Raw genomic sequence first — 21,632 nt, 5'->3', positions numbered from 1 at the left:
TATAACTTTCACAACTCAAAGCATGACAAAAGGTTATTCAAATACTGCTAAGTCAAGTATCACTTGCAATGTACAAAAATGCCACATGGTGGCGGGCTAGTCAAGAGGAACTCTGATACCTTTTGATGTATAAAAAGCAAAGAACAGCTGAAAATTACATTGAGTATGCTTCAATTTGTGTGTGTGTGTCTGTTCGTGTTTTGGTGGGGGGTGCTTGTATGGTGTGTAACACCATTTTCCAATGTCAACATCAACTTAAACTGTTGACATTTTTAAACCCCACATATATCCATAAACATAGGCCTCCAGAGTATGGGTGATGCCATCCAATCAGATGCAACAGAAACCATTGTACAGCAGTTTTCCTATTCTGATATACTGCTGATACAGTAGAAATGGCAAATTACAACAGCAAGTCAACCTACAGATGTCACAGCACGATCACAATAATAACTCAAATAGTTTCACATAATTTTAACAAGTTTTATTTAAGACTTTTGATATACAATAAAACATATATATTTGAAATACATCATTAAAAAAACAAATACACATCAACAGACTCTAGTCACCTTGAATTAAGTAAGACACATCTACAGAACAGAGCTCTTGGCGTGGCAGAGCAGCAACACAGCCCACTGCTCTCACAGTACTTGAGATCACACAGTTTCTGTTCGCTCTGAGCCATGGGGCCTGAGCGCTTTTCACCTATAGCAGTTACATCCTGCGTAGACTCATTATAACCACACAAACAAGCTCCGTTACGTAAGGTTCATTTATACTGCCGCGCTGTTACCGAGGCCCTCGTTCCATTGTGACAATGGAAAAAAAAGGCCTCTGTTTATGATACTGCTTTCCCTCTCATAAAAGATAAAGGCCAAATGAATTCCCATAGTTGTGCTTGTTTATTGTTGATAGGGTGAGTGAAGTAGGCACTGAGCATGTCAAGGACTGGGCATATTACCCACTGATACGGCTGCATGTTTATAGAGACTATTCAGATTAAGTGCACTGCTCAAGGTTACAGCTCTCCTGCTAGAACTCACAACCTTCTGGTGGCTTCCTACCTTCTGTCATATGGTTACCTGTAAATTATGTGCAATCAAGCAAACTCTGGATAATCTGACACTTAATTACTTTAAGATATATACTCCTAAATATAATATTCAATATTCCTCCTGAAAAAAATGAAATACTTCTCTGAAAATGAAACATATATATTACAAAATACATCAACTCCTGACACTTTGATATATGATGATCTTACATATATACTGCAGAGCAAATACATAAGATTACATTTAGCAAAGTGACAAAGTTGAATTTATACTACAATGCAGACATTGCATTTCAACAAAAAAATTGAAATATCACACACATTTCAGATTTTGGTCATGACCAAACAGCCATGTTAACGGTGTTGTCCCTCACTGACTTGATGAACGAGGAGCTCCCCAGGGTAATGACAGTACCTTCATTTGACCACTAGATGGTGGAACAAAGGCACTAACGTGGAGATCCACCAAAACATTCACAGCCTCTGACTTGTGCCTGTCTTGTTATTCTCCTGTATTCTAACACACAGTATTACTTTTTTGTAAGAGTTTGACAAGAGAAAACCCTGAAACACTTCGAGAATGATGGCACTGGTTTTTGATGTTGGTTTTGAGAGAGACAGAGGAGCTGAAAGAAGCTTGGTACCATACTGACACGCAAGGTTTGGGAGAATCCTAACTTTTTTCAGGCACCGAGTATATCAGTCAGTTTCCTTGTGATAGCCTATCTCTCAGGGAGTGAGAAAACATGCATTTCAGTGCTGTTTTCCTGGCTTGACTTTGGCAGTTTTGTATATCTCTGGAGGAAGCACTTGACAGGAGCTCGTAAGGGGATTGCGGGAATGACGGTCGGATTAACTGACAGACTATCTGATTTTTCCTGTCTCTTATCAACACTGGGAGCTGGTCTGTCAAGGAGTGGCTGTCGCCCGCGGCAACTTCCTGTCCCTCCTGCTAAAAAGTAGAAGCCCGGGCCAATCCTCGTATATCCAGGTATATAGTGAGAATACTCAGACACAAGTTTGTGTTTCCCCTCTCTCTATACACAGTACTCCCTTACAAACAAAGTAATACATGTCAAAATATAAAGGCCAAAATGTAAGGCAAGTATCTATTACACAGATGTAATTGTATTCATATATTGTTGAATATTAATGGCATACTGTTATTGTACAATAAATCCTATAATGTGTGTATATTTGCATATATTTAACTGTCAGTAATTTAATTAAATATAATTGATTTGCAGCATAAATTATCAGATTTCAGAATTTAACATTGACATTACCTTTTCACAATGACAGAAAAAGCAGCTATAACCAGGTAGCTAACTACCAGCTTTGTGTTAGATTTTTTTTATTTTTATACGCAAAATACAGGGTTTAGTGAAACTGCTCTGCTGATGATGCTGCTGAATGTGGGTTTTTCCGTGGCATAGAGGGATTTAGTGATTTTTTTTTCTCACTACATGGTACACTGGCACATAACAGATTTTACCTGATCTGAAGCAAGTGCAGTCAGAGGCAGGAAAATTAACTTAACACAAAATAACTTAATGCTAGGTGATAACAAAAGGTGTTTTACATGTGAAGTCTCATTTAGTTGATTACTTTAATTAATAATTCATAACTCAAAGTTATGTAACAGATTTACCAGTATTTGGAAGTGCCTCAAGTTTTCACTGTGCAGTGGAAGACAGTTTTCACTGTTGAGTGGAATTTAAGAAAAAAAGAGAAATGGGGTAATCTATACGTAGTAAGCCTAAAATATTTTGATCTCTACAAAAGTATATGAATATACACACGTATACTTCACAATATTGCACAAATACTCAAGTGGCATTTTGTCCTGTTTTAGTCTCTCATGCTCACCCCATCATCTTTCTCTTTCTCTCTCACACACACACACACACACACACACACACACAAACACAAATGCAGGCACACAAACATGCTAACATTTCTGACATTCTTCACCCAGAACAAAGTAAAGATACAGTATATGGAAAAATGTAACATAAAATATACAATTGGCTACATTGTTTTTGGTTGACTAAATAGGTCATTTCAAACTTCACACTACTTGGTTGAAAAACAAAACAGCATATAATTATGTGCTGAAGAGGATTCCTTGTGCTACTTGTCTTAGATGTGGAAAATCTGAGCTAAGTGAGAATGTTACATTTCCTTGTCCCTTTTGGTCACTAGATGTGGAGGACCACACATGACCCTGTACTGTCTTCTCATTAAAAAAATTAAAAGACAATAATTTACATTGTGAAAATAAATAACCCAGAGCTTATTAGCTTTCCTGTTCCTGTTGGATTCAGAAACACAGTTTAATTGTTTTAAGAGGCGATTAAAATTCTCCAATATTCAGGAGAAGCCTTGAGGTTTGCAGTGTTTTGCATGTTTTTTACAGAGGACAAGGAGAGAGGAGATATAAAAAACTAATACATTTGTACACAGGGACTTGTAACGGTTCAACCGTCTACCTCCAATTCAGACTGTCCTCTCGACATCTGTACATTTGTCTACAGAGCACAGCTGATGTTAAATCACTCTGTATGTAGCATTCTTTAGAATTCAGTTTTAATACTGAACACTAGTATTTGCTCATTTTTGTGTTGGATCACACTTAATAATGTTCTTCTGTGATTTACAATCTGGTTTGTATATCTAAATTCATATTGTACATTTTGGTTAAATTCTTAAAATATGAAAAGCATATTTTGAAATTACATAGGTTCTGCTGACAAATACATTGGTGATATAAAAAAGGTTTGGGAATAAAAATGAGTTAATCAAAAATGAAGTAATCTCATTAGCTAACAAGATCAACCCAGTGTCAAGCGAGTATTTCACAATCAGAGATTTACATAAATTAAGAGGTAGCCATTTCTAAAGCTTTCCTAAATCAACAGACACCCCTGTGTTTATGGAAGAAAAATATAAACCCACCACAATGGGTGTTTCGGTTATTCTGTGTTGTGTGATGGGGGGTAGGCACCATCCTGAAACTGAGTGATGAAACTAAACCGAAGCCATTCTCTCTCGCTAAGTTCAGAACTGATATCCTGTCTGTCTACAGCCTTTCCGAGAAAGGGTCAACCTTATCATTTCTGACCGTTGGCTCTTGTGTGGCCTGCAGAGCCACAACACAGTGTCTCCGATAACGTCCACGTTTTTGGTGTTTTCTTGGTTTTCCTTCGGCGGGACACTTATTGTTGAGCCATCGGAGCGACGCAATTCATCGAAAGGAATGCAGTGAATTTCCTGTTACTTCTTTGGGGATATGCTTTGTTTTTCCGGTTGCTGAGAGTTGAGTTTCTTTTTTTTTGTTCGCTGACTTCCCGACTCCGGCTTCACAGGGACGCCAGGGAGGTGATTGTAAGAGGCTGGATCAGACTGCAGTCCCCCACCGTCCTCCTCAGCCCCCCCCCCCCCCCCCCCCCGAAAATCCAACCCCCCACCCCTCCTTCGCCCCATTGGTTTGGGTTCTGGAGATCGACTGTGTGTATGAGAAGAAAGCCCTTGTTTTTTTTTCCACTTGAATTTTTTTTTTTCTTTTGGGGTGATTCTCAGAAGCAGCCCAAAAGAGCTCCCCCTAGAGGCGGGCCTCAGGCCATGCTGCTGGTGGGGGTGCTCTGGGTGCTTCCCATGCTGGCGTTGGCACTGCTGTTTTCAGAGGGCGAGGGGTCGCTGGAGACGGGCTGCCGCTTGGTCACAGAGCAGGGACATCCTGTGAGGGGGGGGGTCGCGAAAAGATGACAATGAGTTTGGGGGGGAGGGGTTTAAACAAACCCTGGTATCTGTGGTGTCTACGTGCTCCTCAGTCCTGCTCCAAAACAATGGCCAGACGTGTTTGATGTTGACCGACGTTACCGCGGCAACAACCCAACCAACAGAAAAGCTGTGATCCTTACCTGCGAGGTGCACGGCAGTCGAACCCACATCCAGCCCAGAGGGATACCCTATAATGGCAGGGAAAAAAAAAAAAAGAATCAAATCCTTTCATCAAGTAGCAGTGACACGTGTAATTACTCTGTAATCACTGTTGCAGATGAAGTGGCTTCCTAGGTCAAGGCCTGGTATTGTTGTTGTTCCTTTTTGCTGCTTTTCCTGTTGTTTCTCTCAAAGTCAGTGTAAAACATGATGTGAAACAGCCCGTTAGCCATGTGTAGGTTGGATGTTACGGCTCAGGATAACAGGGTAATAATATGGTAAAATATTGCAGTGTTAAGTTCCAGGTACTCAGGCCTCCCTCTTGAGAGTGTGGCTCATTACAGAGAAGCTAAGAGTTACAGTCACACCTAAAACATGTGGCATCGAAGCCATAAGGTAAACTGCCACTTAAGTACTGTCTAAGAATGTGGGCACTTATAGCTGTACACACTGGGTACTGTGTAATTGTGTGCTTTTATAGCAATTACAGTACAACGTGTACTGTGTAGGAATGTGTGTTTTTATTGTAGATACACGCTAGGTACTGTGTGAAAATGTGAAAAAATGTGGTTTTATAGTTGCCATGCAGTTGTTACTGTTTTAAATACTGTGTTATTTGCACAGCTATCAGAAACATCTGATGCGAAGTTGGTGTGTGTATATGCATGTGTGCGTATTCACCACATGTACTAGTGTGTATGTTGATGTAGGCACTCACAAGTGTGTTTGGTACAGTAAGAAGAGATGTGTGCTGCAGTGTGGTATGGCAGCAAGGAGCAGGACTTGTAACCCAGTGGTTGCCAGTTTTATTCCACCATGAGGCTGTGCCAGTGTACCCCTTGACAAGATATTCAATGCAAATCACTTCAGTAAATATCAAGCTGTGTAAAATGGATGATAAGTAAGTTATGCAAGTTGTCCTGGATAGGAAGCCTCTGCTAGGCAAATAACACATGATAAATGCCTTTCCTATTTAAAAAGATGAAATGGGGCATTTTCATTGGAGGAATATAACACCAGGTCAAAAGAGAAGAAGCATCTCTGGGACTCACCTGTACGGATCTTGATGAACCACAGGGCTCCGATGAGCAGCACTCCAATCAGGAACCCTCCGAATGCAATCCCCAGGATGGCAGACAGACCGAAATCGATGCACTTCCCTGGGAGATGCAAATGCCAGACATTCCCTTCAATAACCTCATTTCAAACAGGCCAGCTAACGAGACAAGACATTGCTATTGGAATACCTAGCATGGCTATCAGCACAGTCTGAAAAAATAAATCAAACTCAGGAAAAGTACTTAGTTGGCCCTGTCTGGTATTCAGAAACACTTTTTGACTCGATTGTGCTTCATATGGGTACATTCAATTAACTTTCTAAGGTCAGTTTTAAAATAGTGAATTCAAATCACTTTCAAGCCTCAGTCTCAAATATGTGCTAAAAAATAACTGTAAAGGGAAACTACAGGTCATTTTTTTCAGCCCATAGCCTGAGGCGTCCTTTAACTCAACAAAAGAACTGTTTTGCTCTTATTTTTCCAAGCCTTTAACACAATTCAGTAAAAAAAAAAACAGGAATCTTTATCGAAAGTTTATCGCTGAGCTGAGCTGTGCTCTGTGACTCCTCATTATTTGCTATAAAGTCAAGGATGAGGTCACACAGCTTGGCACCAGTGAGTCCCCCAGGGGTTTGCTGGAGCAAAGCATCATCCAGCTCCCGCAATTACAGAAGAAGCCAAGAAAAAAAAAAAAAAGAAAACATTTTGAGACACTTGGCAGATGCTAAGGTCCCTCTCCCAAGACGCAACTCCAAAAAAAAAAAAAGTCGGGCCACAGCGCAGATAGCTCGCCTTGGCACACAAATCCACAGCCCCCTGTGATGACTCCCCCAACACACACACACACAAACCGCCACAACAGCCAATCAGCTCGTTTGCACAGGAACAATCCCCCCACCCCTGTGTCCCCGCCTTCCGCTGCTGTGGGCTTTGACGTTGATCACCGGACATCTCATGGAAGCTAATCACCATCCTCCAGGCCAAAGCCATCCTGTTGTCCTCCCGAAAGTCCGCGCTAATTGCATGGTATACCTTCCCAGCTTCCCAGTAGCTATCCCCCCCCCCGACACACACACTTCCTCACACCTTTCCGATGCCTCGAAGGCCCCGATTGGTCAGCAGCAAGAAGAGGAAGCAGGAAGGAAGAAGGTCTAAGTGGTGCTGGGCTGTCCTGTGCTTTAATCTGCTGTCCACACGTGCAAGGTGCCTGATGTCTTTGCCTCTGCCTTCTTTTGGCTCATGTGTGTAAAAGTAGTGTGATTCTCCTCTGCAGTCCTCCTTCAACTCTGCCAGTGCATTTTTACCAACTGAGCCACCTACTGATCTCTGTACAGCTATCGCAATGCTCGAAAGCATTAACTGTGACAAAAAATCAACTCAATACGCAAAAAACAAATCTAACTGTGACAGTAAGTCAAAAGTCAAGCTGAGCGTAAGTATTTGCTTGCTCTTAAGCGATTTGGGAACGAGGATGGGATTTCAATTAATGGAGGGACTGGAGGTAGCAGGAAGAGTCGCACCTTCATGACTCCAACAGAGGCCCCTTCTTTAAAATCAACAAAATAACATACTACAATGGTTTGTTTCCCTATATAGTCATGATAAAAGAGAAAAGACAAGAAGCTGGAGCTCAGATGGGAGGAAATGTGTGATTCTAGCAGGGAGAGACAGGTAATGGAGAGTAAGCTTGGACTACAAGTCCCAGCAGCACCCTGTGGAGAGTTCCTAAACAGGAAGTGTAGCCAAATGGGAAACGCGAGGTCTTGGCAAATCAAAGCAGCGGACACACCGAACGCCACCAGCCGGGCAAGACAGATCACACAGAAGCGAGGTGAATATTTGTGAATAGATCTCAACACGTTGCTACTGACAAGAGGCTTGGCTCCAGCCAAAGGCGTAACTTGGCAGGCTGTCTGCGAGAGGGATTTTAAGGTCATTGAGAAGTTCCCTGGGTTTAGTTAGAGGAAGCTTTCCCTTTCCCTACTGGCTCCAGCGCTCTCTCCAGCAACTTCCATTGTCCACCCGCGACTCAAGCCACCGCTCCGAGACATGAAACAAAAGAAAAACCTAGACGAATAACAAAACACGTCGGCTACATCTGTCTGTTTCTCCCTCGAGTGTAACGTCAGTTCCAGTAGCTGCTTTCTGCAGCGCAAAAATAAAAAACAAAAAAAAAAGACAAAAGGATTTGGGGGAAAAAACAAAGGGGGTAAAAAAAACTTTTTTTGGCCCCGGCCAGCAAAAACATGTAGCAAGCACAAAGGCATCCCGGGGGTTGATCGTTTTCTTAAATTATTATTATTTCCATGCATGCAATGAATCCAAAATAACAGACGTCCCCTTTGCGTGGCCTTGCCTGTCAAAAGGAGAATGGAATGCAAGGTTTGTGCCTGACTCATCTGCCCGGAAATGACCGGCAACACCTTCCCCTCTTTGTGTGTCAGCAGTGTGGAGGCTCGTGCTTGGACTGCCGTTCGTCCGGGCCTCCTTTGTTGCTTTTCATCCGGGACACAATAAATCCCCCACAGGCTCGTTATTTCTGATTGAGGCCACAAGGTCAGTCAGCAGGCCTTCCTCAGAAGAAGCCCCCACCTTGCAACCCCTCAACCCTCCCCGCCAACACGCCACCCCTCCCAAATATCCTGACCTGATTACCATCGCAAAGGTTGCTGCTGCCACACACACTGTAGGCAGGGATAACAAAACTTGCCCGGGACGGTGTGGAAAATTCCAGAAAGACATTGTTTGGAATTCCAGACTGCGGAATGTCATTTTGTTTGTTGCGTTTGTTTTTTTGGCTTAACATTTTTTTTTGTTGGCCTTTGTTGTTTTCCAAATTTTTGTTTAGACTTTACGTCAATGCGTTCTGAACGCGCTTGGCGGACGGCCTGTGAAGTCTGGTCTATGACCGACCGCCAGGAAAAAGACTACAGATCAAAGAACAGCAGTTCGGCAGCAGGAAGAGTTCTCACCTGGCGCCGGTAGAGATGACTGGGCGACTTCCACATTTTGCCTCACTTTGCCTCCAGTTCCACAGCGCTAGTGGAAGAGAAAAAAAATTACAAGCACTGGCTATTAATGAATAAACCAAAACAGTGACATTCATGCAGTTTCTTCCAATGTAATGATTTGTGATAGCACAGGGTTGTCACACTATTTGCCCTTGTCCAGAATAACTATGTCTTCAGTTTCTTCAGACACAGATAATCACAGGCTGAAAAAAGTTCAGTTATTAGTATAGTTTTTTACTTAAAACTGCTACATGATCCATTTCAGACATTCAGATGTTCCTGAATTTTCTCCTTTTTCTGTCCCTGGAGCTGAATACTTCTGGGATATCCCAAGCTTCCCAAATGAACTGTAATACTTAATGATACAATTATGTGCCACTGCAAATGCATTTAGTACTCTCCTTTCAATAACATATATGGTTTTAACCAGTAGCATAAAAAGTAAAAGATTTAGATTAAGGAAATAGTACATTTTACTTTTATTCTTCGAAAAAAACAATGATTAAACTGGTAAACAAAAAAATCATAACTATGTGCAAGTATACCATTATACATTTCAGAAAACTCAAATTTACCCCAAAAATGTCTTTTTCCAAATGTTAGCAAACTGGAATAAAAAGATACAAAAATGTGTTTTTCCATACTGTCAACGCATGACATTGGTTGTGAAATGCTATCATGTAATATGGTAAGAAAATCCAGGTCATGTACATCCACAGTTACATTTCTCCATGTGCTCCACTTCCAGGGCACTGATGAGGAAAACACTTTTTATATTGAGGCATATTGGTAATTGCAGGCTTTTGAAGCCAGGTTTGGCCAGTCTCTAATTCTATGTAAAGCCTATCATTTCTTTTTTTTTTTAATTTTTAAAAAAATTTTAATAACACTGTACTCATTTAAAAATAATACAACTTGCATGCATTCTAAAACAAATAAATAACTGAAATAATTATTGAGATGAGTATACAGCTGAAACATACGATGATTCATAAATCACGCAGTATCAGGACTGGAACTGATGAGCCCACAGTTGAAGAGGGACCTCTGTATTAACCGGCCGGGTGAAAGAACCGAACGAGCGAGGGCTAGCCGTGCGTACCTCGCTCACACACAGCTTCACCTCGCACTCCAGGTCCCAGCTGCTGGAGGTGAGCTCCGGGAGCTGCTGGAAGGTGAAGCTGATCCTGGTGCTGTTGGAGCAGAGGTTTCTGGGACAGAACTCCGGCATGAAAGGCATGCTCCGCACCAAGGGGCAGGGGCCCCTCGAACGCACCGAGCAGTTCATCACCTTGGTGGTCAGCATGGTGCCCCCAAAGATCTTGCTCGATATCTGCAGGGTGAGAGAGAAAAAGACAGGCATATTTGCAGGCTCCTCCATTTGCCACCACTCATCCCTTTGAGGAAAAGCTTAACACTTTAAGAATACCAGTGTAGTAATGCTAACTAATTTGGTAACAAGACCGTAACAGTACACCATTACATATAAAATAGCACTTACAGTGTATTTAAAGGGTTCAGCCTAAGTGTAAATTATGTAACAAGACTGTAATTACATGTCATTATAGATACTTCACTGGTAACTACAATGGTATAGTGCAACTTAATGTAAATTCTAATCAGAAAAAAGCAATATGTGCCAATCTGTGGGAAATATCCAGCATCAAAAACATGGTAAATATTTTTAAAAATACATCAACTGCTGTTAGTAAATCAATTTGAAAATACAGTATTATATTATACATTTTGCAATTGTAAGTCATTTCACAATTACTGTATAGTTTCTTGTAGATACCCTTAACTAGGGTAATTTACAAAGCTAATTTTTTTTTTTTCAGTTACATCTCTGCTGAAGGCCACAATGTGTCTTCCTCGGTGGAGGCCTTACCTGTGCGTAGATTTTCTTGTTGGCCTGCACTTTGGTGGTGGGGTCGAGCAGTACGCTGTAATCTGAGGAGGTGTAGAGCTGCATGCGCAGGTAGGGCTCAGGCGCGCTGGGGGCGGTGGAGGTGTGCTCCAGTGGGGCTGCAGACGTGCTCACATCCGCAACCGAAACTGCGAGGTGGAGGGGGAAGGGGGGCATTCAGAAACGGCGCACTTGAGAACGAGACGTCTAAAACACAGTTTCTGATTGTGAAGCGGACCACTTCCTGAAGTACAGATAAAATATGAACCATACTATAATAATGACTTTAGAAGCTGGTTTTCCAAGAAGAGCTTACAAAGTGAGTGAATTAACACTGGGAGCTTTTAAGATGCATTGAGCTGCTTAAGGCAGAGCTCCACCGAATTGAACTTTGTGTAAATATAAGTATTTACATATTGAATGAACGGTATATACAATATGTAACATATACAGTCTATATTGCTTCCTATTTCAGGCTTTTTATATTCATTCAAATTAAGCTGATGAAAAAACACAGGCTGTTTGTCACAACATGACTTAACAGAGATCCTATGCCTTGTCCACTGTACAGAAGTATATGGACATCTTGGCTGAGTAGATCCTAATCTGTATGTATGTATTCAATTATTCAAAACCAAATTGATTGACATAGAAATTATCTAAAGGTAGTATTTGTAGGTAAAGTGGAGTTCATGAACCCACACTGGTTAGGGATATCACCTGGTGTCAATCACACTGACTTTGCCCTCCAAAGCAAAAGACTAGGATTTATTCCAATCAAGTTGCAAGTAACGCATCATGGTCCTGCCCATTTTAGTTCACAAAGCCTGACTGTGCCTTCACACGGGAGAAGCCCCCAGTCTGGGTGTGGAGGAGGTGAGTGCAGAATTACCCTTCTCTCTGTCTTTCCTCCCAAGGACCAGCGTGAGCACAGAATCGCGCGGCCTGATCTCCGAGTAGCTGGTGATGAAGCTGGAGTTAAACCTCTCCAGGGCCTGCCGCTGCACGTCCTCATAGCCGTCCCGGAGGCTGTCCAGGAAGGGGCCGACCGACAGACCCTTCATGGTCACCTGGTTGTTCGACTGGAAGCAAGATTCATTTTAATGAGAGATACTCAGGATCTATGAGACAGGAGTCCAAGCGTGTGGTTGGATATACAGTTAAAAAGACATTTAAAAGTCACTCACAGGCTGAGAGGATGCTATTAACAGTTAACTAAATACTTTCCCATGAGGTTCGTTTTATTATTTATTTGACTTTTCTCTCAAACAGTCATTTCCATTAATTATTGAGTGCTAATTGTAACATGAATGGACATTTACTCAAAAAACAGCCCCGGGAAACCTTTGAGTGCATGCCCCTAAACTGATGGCACACACCCACTAAATGAATTTGTACCTATTTATTTCTGTGCCCAGTAACTACATGTAGTTATTACTGTTTTAAAGAATACACAGTGATTCCACTGTGACCTTTTTTTCGATTGAAAACCTACAAACCTCTGTCACATCTAATTTTGACATTAGCCATATTTTTTACTAAGCGTAACAGTCTGTAATTTAGCATAATGCTTGCCACAGATGTAATAGTTTAGGATTGTCTTACCTACAGCGTAACATGTCATATCTCATTACAGAAATCATTACAGGCATTTTTCCCATTGCATCTCAATTCCCCTAAAAATCATGCACTGAATCCTGTAAGCTACATCATCCTAAACAATCTGTCATTGCATATGCACACAAAAAGCAAGTGACAGGCTTTCCTATCCATTTTGAAGTGAACTTTTTGTACAGTTGAAATGCTGTGCTACATCAGATACAAAATATAAAACCTAATTGACTGAATTAAGATGATGATATTGATTAAAACCAAGATACGAAAGTCCAAAATATCTAGTACTGTAATATAATGTCATATAATTACCCAGCCGTTAAATGACACCTCTAACAGCAAGTGATTAAAATTTCCATCCATTCCCAGTATTTCTAATAAATGATCAGAACCTGGATCAGAACCAGAATCTGGATCAGGGTTACAGTAGTGAAGGATGACTTCTTCTTACCAAAAATCTTATGTCAGTTGGTGCATGTAACGTCCATGTTGTGTTGGCTGGACCCCTCAGGAATATGCTCGTGTCCTTTTCAGAGGCCACATGAACAGAGATTTCTCTGAAGCAGCACAGAGAGGGGACACTGTCAGCAGCCATCCTTCTACTAGGAATATTCCAGAATACTCCTTTTGCAATTTTGTGCAAGTTACTTAATAGAAATGGGAAATTGTGCTCATAAAAATGAAAGGTAGTCAACTTAACAGAACACTAGACCTTAGCATTTTTAGTACGTTGACAGTCGGGGAGGCTGAAATTGCTGACCTAAACGCCCATTAAGTCAAAATGGAAACGTTTGCAGTTAACACAAATCTTACCCTACGCCTTAACAACATTAAAAATCCACCGCTGTCTCAAATGAATTATTAATTCAAGTCATAGGGTTCCACTTTTCTTCTTGGCAAGGTACTTGCAATGGAAACACCTGTCTAGGTGGGTGTTGAATACGACTGTTTTTAGCAGTCCCGGATAAATCTGTTTCCACATTCTGATGGAAACATAGCCATTCACAGCTATAGTGGGCTGTTTTCACAAAACAACTTAGTTAAATCAAGACCCTGTCAAGCTTTTCAGGGTCTTATTTTTTCTGAAAAATGATCACTGCTTTATCTGACCATTATTATTTCATACATTGGTAGGATCAGAATGTGATTTAAAATTCACAGGAACTTTTTAACAAGTCTTAGAAAACTGAACCGGGTGGGTGTTTGGGTGGGCAGCAACCTGATGATCTCCACAGTGCAGATTTGTGAATGCACTGCATGGCAAATCAAACACCTTCCCCTGTCTTTTTTTCTTTAATGGAAATGCCTGATGGCGTGTGCTTGTGCCTTACCGGGTTTCCACCTCATCGGGGATGTTGATGATGTGTATCTCCCTTTGGGAGTGTTGGGGGCGGCTGTGGCAGGACTTCAGAATTGAGGGAGCTGTGGATTCAAACTCCAGCACATACCCCTTCGGGAAAAACTCGTTTCTGAGAGTGCAGTCAGAAGAGCCGCTCTCCAGTGCTATCGACACAAGAAATGCAAGGAGTACCATTCAGCCTGCCAGTTATGAACAGGTCAAGAGCATTTATGTGGCTGTAACTGTGACGGTCTCTGTTACTGTCATTGTCATTGTCACTGGCATTTACTGTAGAGAGACAGGGATTTGATTAGTTATTAAGTTTCATATTTTCTGTACAGAGGGGCACACCTCAATTATGGTCTTTCAGGGTATAAGATACAAATTGGAATTCAATTTGTCTGCAGTGTGGCCCTTGTTTTACAAAGTTAAAAAGTGATATTTAATTTAGTACCAACACAACATCACACATACAACGAGGGCTGGCATAATAAAATTTAAAAAATCATGAAATTGCAATAGCAAGTTCGCCATGTTCAAATGCTGCAGTACATGGTCAGAGCCCAATTTCTGTGACCTGATCCACCTCAATAGTACAAGAAAAACCCCTGGTCCAGAAAGCCAGTTAAGGGCAGATACTCAGGTACAGAGAGGCAGACCCATTTTATTGATATACAAGTTTATGCAGATATATGGCATAGTTTGCTGTTATTATTAACATTATTTATAATGTCTTGAATGTAAACAGAACTATTCACAACACCAAGTCTCCTGGTGTCTGGTAGCAAAAACAGAATGCTGCTAAATATAAAAGAAAGGTAAGCCTGCAAGCTCTTCAAATGCCCCCGTCTGAGTCTTACAGCAAAACAAACAATATCCTTTGGATTCCCTTGGTCGAAATGTTCTGATTTGTCTTTCGTAGTAAAACCTCTCTAGGGAGCATTTGAACAGGATTTACTTTCTGGTCTAAGGGCATAGAGAGAGCTTATTCACAGCTCACCTTTTCCAGTGAAAGTGATGGTCCTTGGGTCCTGAATGGTGGTGTACGAGGTTACACCCCCAAATTTCGTGGTGGCCCACTTCAGAAGGTCACTGCTGTCAGTGGGGAGGGCCATCAGCTTTACAGAACTAGGCACCACATTTCTTGAGAGGTTCTCTTTCATCTGTGGGATAGAGGGGAAAAGAAGGCCCCTTCTTTACACCTGTTTAATTTTAACCTGTTCTAATTGTTGGCTGAAGCCTTCAGAGTGATCAGACTGTCACTGTGGAGTTACTGTGGAACAATGTTCAAGCTATTTTATTCAGCTACCAGCTAGCAGTTTTCATAAAAATGAGCATTCCAAATACAATCCTAACCACAGCCCATGAAATAAAACATCCACATGTATAATTGCATAAAACCCTGATGTTCAGTTCCACATATCACCAAATACACTCTCCACACATCACACCTCACCACCACATCACACACACATCTTCAGCCTGCAAGAAAAGATGGTCAGCATCTCTGCTATCCTGACCACAAAAGGAAGGTCGTTCCACCACACAGGGGACAAGACTAACAGAGGTCGAGACAGGGGTGTTAGGTTAGGCGCTTGTGGACCCTAGGAGTGCTAACCCCTTAATCCCGCCACGTATCACCGACACGTTGGTTGATGTTTCCCCGAACGTCTGAGACTCTCGCTCAAAGCTGTCTGTCGGGTGCCCCCCCCCCCCCCCTCGGAGCGTCTGAGTGGCCGAAGTGGTGCCTTTTTCCCTTTTATTCTCGTTTGAAACGGAGTGTTTATTATGGTCCAGCCTCCGTGCGCAGCACAGCACAACCCTGCTGGAGCCGAGGTCCTTCCTGCACTTCCGGAATAGGGACAGGAAATGAGATCTTTTCAGCTACGTGCGTCATCAGGCTCTGCTGGGGTCTGGCTATACCTATACACGATACCTCGAGTGCGCTGAGCCTTTTCTGTTGCAGTTCTACCCCAACCAGGAAAAAGGTGTTGCATAAATTCCTTTTTCCATTCTCCCCCCTCTCACATACTGCAACTTCCCTCTTGCATGTGGTTGCTGTTTCAATTGTTTATATATATATATATATTCAAAATATCAGGAAAAAGCTTTTTCAAAAACCATAATCATGCTTCTCTTAACCCTTTCGCATGTAATTTCTGAAATGTTTCCACTGTTGCGTCACTTGTAAATAGCCGATCTAATTTAGCGTTCTAATCACGTTGTTTTGTCCGTATGTGACGAGGGATTAAAAAGTAAGCTAATTCACCACTCTGCTTGACCTAAGGTTAGTTTCAAATGAATGACTGGATACTTTGCCTCCTGTTTTCCAAGAGCAAAACCGCTATGTGTGTGGATGCTCTCGTCTATCATGATTGATGGTAAAATTCAAAGAACAAAAAAACAACGGAAGATAAGCGGAAACACGACCTCTGACCCAGACGACTGCCCCTTCTTCTTCCCTTTTCGCTGGTCTCTCCCGCCATCTGGCCTATCAGAGAACGCCAAACTCGTGCCTAACGCCCAGGGATCCCCCCCTAGGGATGACCGGAGCGAAGTTGTGATTGATTGGTCCTTTTCATCTGTGTGTATTTGGTTTGGTGGGGGGGAACTGAAATAGAAAAGAAAGGAAGCCGCAAAGACAAGGGAGACAAACAAAAGACAATGGATGGAGAAAAAAATAAATTATGGAAGAGAGGGAGAAAGGAGGGCACGAGAGAAGGGAGGGTGGCGGTAATTGGTGATTTGTCTCCAGAGGGCAAGAGGGTGATGTGGCAAGAGGGAGACAGTCGTGTGGCAGGAAGCCGTCAGGAGAAGTAGCAGCTTGGTCTATAGGTTCACGTCCAGAAAAGGCCCGATTGGACTTCCTGCCTCGGCCCCCTGAAACCAGGTCCCGCGTCGCCTCCCTGCCGCTGACACCACGCGCCCCGCGGAGACCTCTGGCATGGCAGGCACAGCGGGGGGGCACAGGGGGCCAAACGCTAACCTGGCACGCCCAGCTAACGAGGCGCCTCCAGCATCCGACTGCGGTGTCGGGAGAGAGGGACGGACGGGGGAGAGAGGGACTGGATCCAAGCCACTGCCGGAGCCATCTCTGGGAGGCTTCCTTGTTTGGAGAAGGAATCTCATTCTGATTACGGGAAAGGTGAAGGTCTTCCACTGGCCTCCTCCCCTTCTTCGCAACGCTTTGCTGCTGTCCTGACATGAACCGAGTTGGGGGGCGGGGGGGACCCAGAGGGCGTTTTCTTGCCTGAGGCCCTAACATTGGGCGTACGTGAGGCTCGGTTTCTCAAACCCAAGGGAACAAGGCAACAAGAAGGGGATTTGCGTCTGCAAACCCCCTTATCATTTCGAATGCTGTTCAGCGCGTTTGAAAACGCACGCACTCAAGTCACAGCTGGCCGGCTTCACACAGTCACTCATTGAACCGGCCTCTTTTGCAAGAAAAGAGCAGTTTGTTTGACAGAGACCAGACCGGAGGTTCTCCACTCTCCATGACAAGGCCAGCAACCCCCCCCCTGCCCCTCACTCATGTTAGCCTGTCCCTTACTGACATGCTTAGCGTGTCAAAATTCAACACTGTTCTTAAGCGTTCTGAACTGCTCTTAAAGCATAGATGGAACATAAGAAAAAAAAAACAAGAACAAAAATAAGAGAAAAAAAACAGAAACTAAAGGTCAACAGAGCATTGTAAACAAGACTGTTCATCATCAGGGGAAGTGGGGAAGTAAGAGACATGGAGGAAGTCATGACAGGAATTCCTCTGGAAGAACACACAGTAAATCTGAAATTTATGATGCTTTTCCCGGTCACAGATCACCAGCATCGTCTTTCATGGGTGCTGTGTGGAACGCTAGTAGGGTTGCAGGTTCAAATCCAAGGAGGTAAACAAGCGAAAATCTGGAACTAAATGAAGTGAACAAATATGCAGTGGGAAGGAGTAAAACTGTAAAAAGGGAGGCAGTGTAGGATGGTGGTAAGGAGCAGGGCTCGTAACCGAAAGGTTGCTGGTTCGATTCCCTACTGTGGCACTGCCACTGTATCCCTTGGGCAAGGTACTTAACCCACAATTGCCTCAGTAAATATCCAGCTGTATAAATGGATAGCACGTATACACTGAATACTACGTACGTCACTTTGGACAAGAGTGTCCGCTAAATGACAATAATGTAATGTAATGTAAGATAACATGCATAAATAAATGGGTGTAGATGGTACTTACGTAAACTTGTACATGTTCAATTTCATGGAATATGGAGTAAGCCGATGATCTACTGCTGACAATCACGTGTCCCGGCTTGGCTGCTGTCAGGTTGAGCGAGAAATAGTTCACCTGCAAGAAAGAATCAGAACATAACAATGTAACAAACTGACCAAAATGGGCGGAACAGTCTCTACTTACAGACAGTCAGGCTCCCTCAGGGCAGAACGAATCAGACCAGCCATCTGAAACTGCAAGAGGTGCGAACTCTTTTTTTTTTTTGGTCTCCACTCTCCACTTGGTTTCCAAGCAACGTCATTCTCGCTTCAACAATTCCCATAGCCCTTTCCATAAATATAAGCATGTGTAACATAAACAGTGCGTATAGTGAGCGGATGATGTCTGATGCAGTAACAATCTGAGCTTGTCCCACAGGAAGCGTGTCGTGATTAGGAAGAAAAGAAATCAAGTGCTATAAACATTCCTTTTTTTTCCTTTACTTCTTTTCCAGGCTGGCTGGGCCAAAGGTCACACGCAGGTTGTGTTCGTCTGGGGGCTGGTGTGGAGGCATGGAAGCGGGTCTGTAACCCAAAAAAATACCAGAACCAGTACTGGGTCACAGCACCGCAGCTCACAGCACAGAACCATAGCCCAGCACCCAGCAGGACCATTAACTCTGCCTGTCTGAATCTCATCCATCAGTAAGATCAGATGGGAGCTACTGTGTCCCAAATCAGGTCTCCATACACTGACACAGTGTTCTGGACCAAAACTGAACACAGTACTTTACCAACATTTTCCTAACACATGTGGGCTTATCAATAAAGTCATGCCTTACCAATGAGGTCATGGATCCAGCAACAACATAATGAAATAGATAATATGATGTCCATTGTACAACTGGATGTCTATACTGCGACTACCAACAAAAGAACTGAAGTCACTCTGAGCCGTGTGCATCCGCTGGCTGTGAAACGCGAGGCCATGAGGAATGGCGTTTTGAATTCCTCTTTTTTATTGGCTGTTGTTTTTGTTCCTTCTGGAGCTGAAATGAACAGACCGACATTCTTGTTTTGCCCCTCTTTTCTTCTGAGGTTGAGTTCCGCATGCAAAGATGGGCTTCCTCTGAACATGGAGGCAGGGAGGTGTCATAACAGGGCAGCTTCTGTTTTTTCGTCCGAGTTCAAGCCATTCTCCAGTCTGCTGTTGTACCCTGTCCCCAAGCACCAGCGGTCTGATGGTTATAAAAATGAGGTTGATAAACTATAACACAGTAACTGGAGGGGAAGAAGCACCATGCATCACTGGGGCCATTTTTTAATCATATTGGCTGTTCTAAAGGGTATTCAGAGGCTTTGTCTTGCTGCTGTCCCTTGCCCATGCCATTCAGAGAGCCCTCCCATGAAATGACCACGCCCCTTTCAGGGAATTACACCAATGGTCAGCGTGCCTCCTGCCTGAACCCAGTGGCCCCGCCTCCCTGCTGTTCCGGACAGGCCATGACAGAGGGGTGCCTTACAGTGATGGCCATTTTGAGACAGCTCATGACACTAACAACTCCTGCCAGTACACTACAATTAGAGAAGCAGTATCATAACTAATCCTTCTAAACCTTTAAAAGCATATTCAGACACTACTGTAAACACAGAGTACCCAAGATTATATTTCAAGGCATAACTGAAATACTTTCACTGTACAATTACCAAACTGATCTCCTACAATGAGAACACAACCTGCTTCCTAATTTTTACTGACGATCCTGGACTAGACTACCGCCAGACATTCAAAGCACAAGGTATATAACTGTCTCCCACCTGGGTACATACAAGACTTTCTCTCTCTCTGATAACCCTTAAGCTCATTACATGAACATGCCATGGATATTTTATGGACAGTAGTGGTATTACTCTGTTGGCTCTATTCCAGACATCCTGTATAACACGGGCAAAGAAGTGAGTGACTGATGCTAAATAATAACTGAAATTATTACAACACATGAACTTGAACCTATCATGCACCTACACAGGCAAGCACACACATACATGCGTAATTTACTCATATACACACACAAAGACAGGTAATGCTTGATTGGGTTACAGTTATGTCTTTTGATCTAATCCTTAAAGCATTTACTTATCTCTTCCTCTTTTGTATTTTTCTGCCACAGATTAAAAGGTACAAACACATACCATTTCCACAAGATTTAGTTCACCTGTATCTTAGAGTGGACTCCAAAGTACATTTGTCCAATAACATGCACCTCAACCTGGCATATTTCTTCTGAATTGTCAGTGTCAGCAATCAGTTCCCAATGCAGTGTAGTACAAACACATATAGTGTTTAACTTTTTTTATTCTGTGCCCATTTCATCTTCAGATTGGATACCTTTTCTTCAGTTTAATCACGTTTTACGGACAATATATTTTGCAATTATTTGGCAATTGGTTTCACTTCTGCTAGCATTGCTCCATCATTTCATCATCTGATTTCACCTTTGACGTTTATTTCATTTTGCTTTGCTCATTTCCCAATGACTTCTCTGCATTGTGGCCCCCCGCAGAGAGCTCTGTGGAAATTTCCCTGAGAAAGGGCAGGAAAACTAAATCAAACTGGATTGGCTGGCTGGGCTTACATGGCTGAAAATGGCCACCCAGTGTATATGATGTGAGGGTGGACGGAGGTAATGGTCTCCTTCTCTGCCCCTGACTCATCACAGGGTACACAAACATTCCCATCTTCCTTTGCAGCAGTCGCCCACCATGACGACCACAAGATCTGCATGGTTGCCATCTTGATATTTGCCTAGGACGCTTTGTGGAAACAGCATGTACAAACACACTGAGAACTTCTATCAGCTCAACTCTCTGCTCTACATGCCTGTGGCATGGTCCCAGTCCAAGTGCATGATGGGAAAAGGCTTTTGGGCTGGCACCTTGCCCTGACTTGTCATACATCCAACACCTCTACAAAAAAAACCTTTTAACACTTTAGACCATTTCAAACTTCGAGGGTACTTCTCTGTGCCAAAAAATTGCTTCGAAAGCTAACAGCATTCCTATTCAGTGAGGACTTGTTCAGTCAGTGGTGTGAAGAGGGGATTTCTCTAACTCAGATAAAGAGCACAGCCTGACTCATTCTTTTTTGAGTGTACATGGGGAGGGGGTGGGGGGATCAAGGTCTGGGAGGGGAGCCATTCTCATAACCATGAATCATATGGGTTTTTCCAATTAATTTTGTCAGGGATGGACCTTCTGAACAATACTTATGGGGGCACCAGTCCCACCCAAAAAAAACAATTGCTCACAGATTACGCAGTGCCAGTTTCACAAACATTTATTTTTTGTGGAGATTTCCATTGAGAGGAACTTCAAAGTCTAGGACCAGGCTTAATCACTGTCTGTGACACCGGACCATAGAGTTTCCTATATCATAGTCAGTCCCTTAAAAACGCTCAAATAAGTTGCAAAAATGTTCTGACTATAATTTGCTTTACCAGTACAAAAA

At 42.8% G+C, this 21,632-nt stretch overlaps 1 protein-coding gene across 1 annotated transcript in view; it reads right to left on the bottom strand.

Moving 5' to 3' along the window:
• Window positions 1-4,541: 4,541 nt before the first annotated feature.
• The window catches only part of eng (endoglin), a 34,723-nt gene continuing 17,632 nt past the window's right edge, over window positions 4,542-21,632 (bottom strand). Inside the window, exons 4-14 of the mRNA XM_036529579.1 lie at window positions 18,150-18,260; window positions 14,928-15,090; window positions 13,920-14,091; window positions 13,040-13,145; window positions 11,867-12,056; window positions 10,957-11,123; window positions 10,171-10,401; window positions 9,030-9,096; window positions 6,052-6,159; window positions 4,981-5,028; window positions 4,542-4,796 (exon numbers count right to left, since the gene is read on the bottom strand). Coding sequence (XP_036385472.1) covers window positions 4,675-4,796; window positions 4,981-5,028; window positions 6,052-6,159; window positions 9,030-9,096; window positions 10,171-10,401; window positions 10,957-11,123; window positions 11,867-12,056; window positions 13,040-13,145; window positions 13,920-14,091; window positions 14,928-15,090; window positions 18,150-18,260 — 1,485 coding nt within the window. The 3' untranslated portion in view covers window positions 4,542-4,674. The remainder of the gene's footprint in view (window positions 4,797-4,980; window positions 5,029-6,051; window positions 6,160-9,029; window positions 9,097-10,170; window positions 10,402-10,956; window positions 11,124-11,866; window positions 12,057-13,039; window positions 13,146-13,919; window positions 14,092-14,927; window positions 15,091-18,149; window positions 18,261-21,632) is intronic.

The sequence above is a fragment of the Megalops cyprinoides genome, chromosome 5 (genome assembly GCF_013368585.1).
Source record: "Megalops cyprinoides isolate fMegCyp1 chromosome 5, fMegCyp1.pri, whole genome shotgun sequence".
In the NCBI taxonomy this organism is placed as follows: domain Eukaryota; kingdom Metazoa; phylum Chordata; class Actinopteri; order Elopiformes; family Megalopidae; genus Megalops; species Megalops cyprinoides.
Note: the sequence above shows the minus strand (reverse complement) of the source record. Positions and strands in the feature narration are given on the sequence as shown.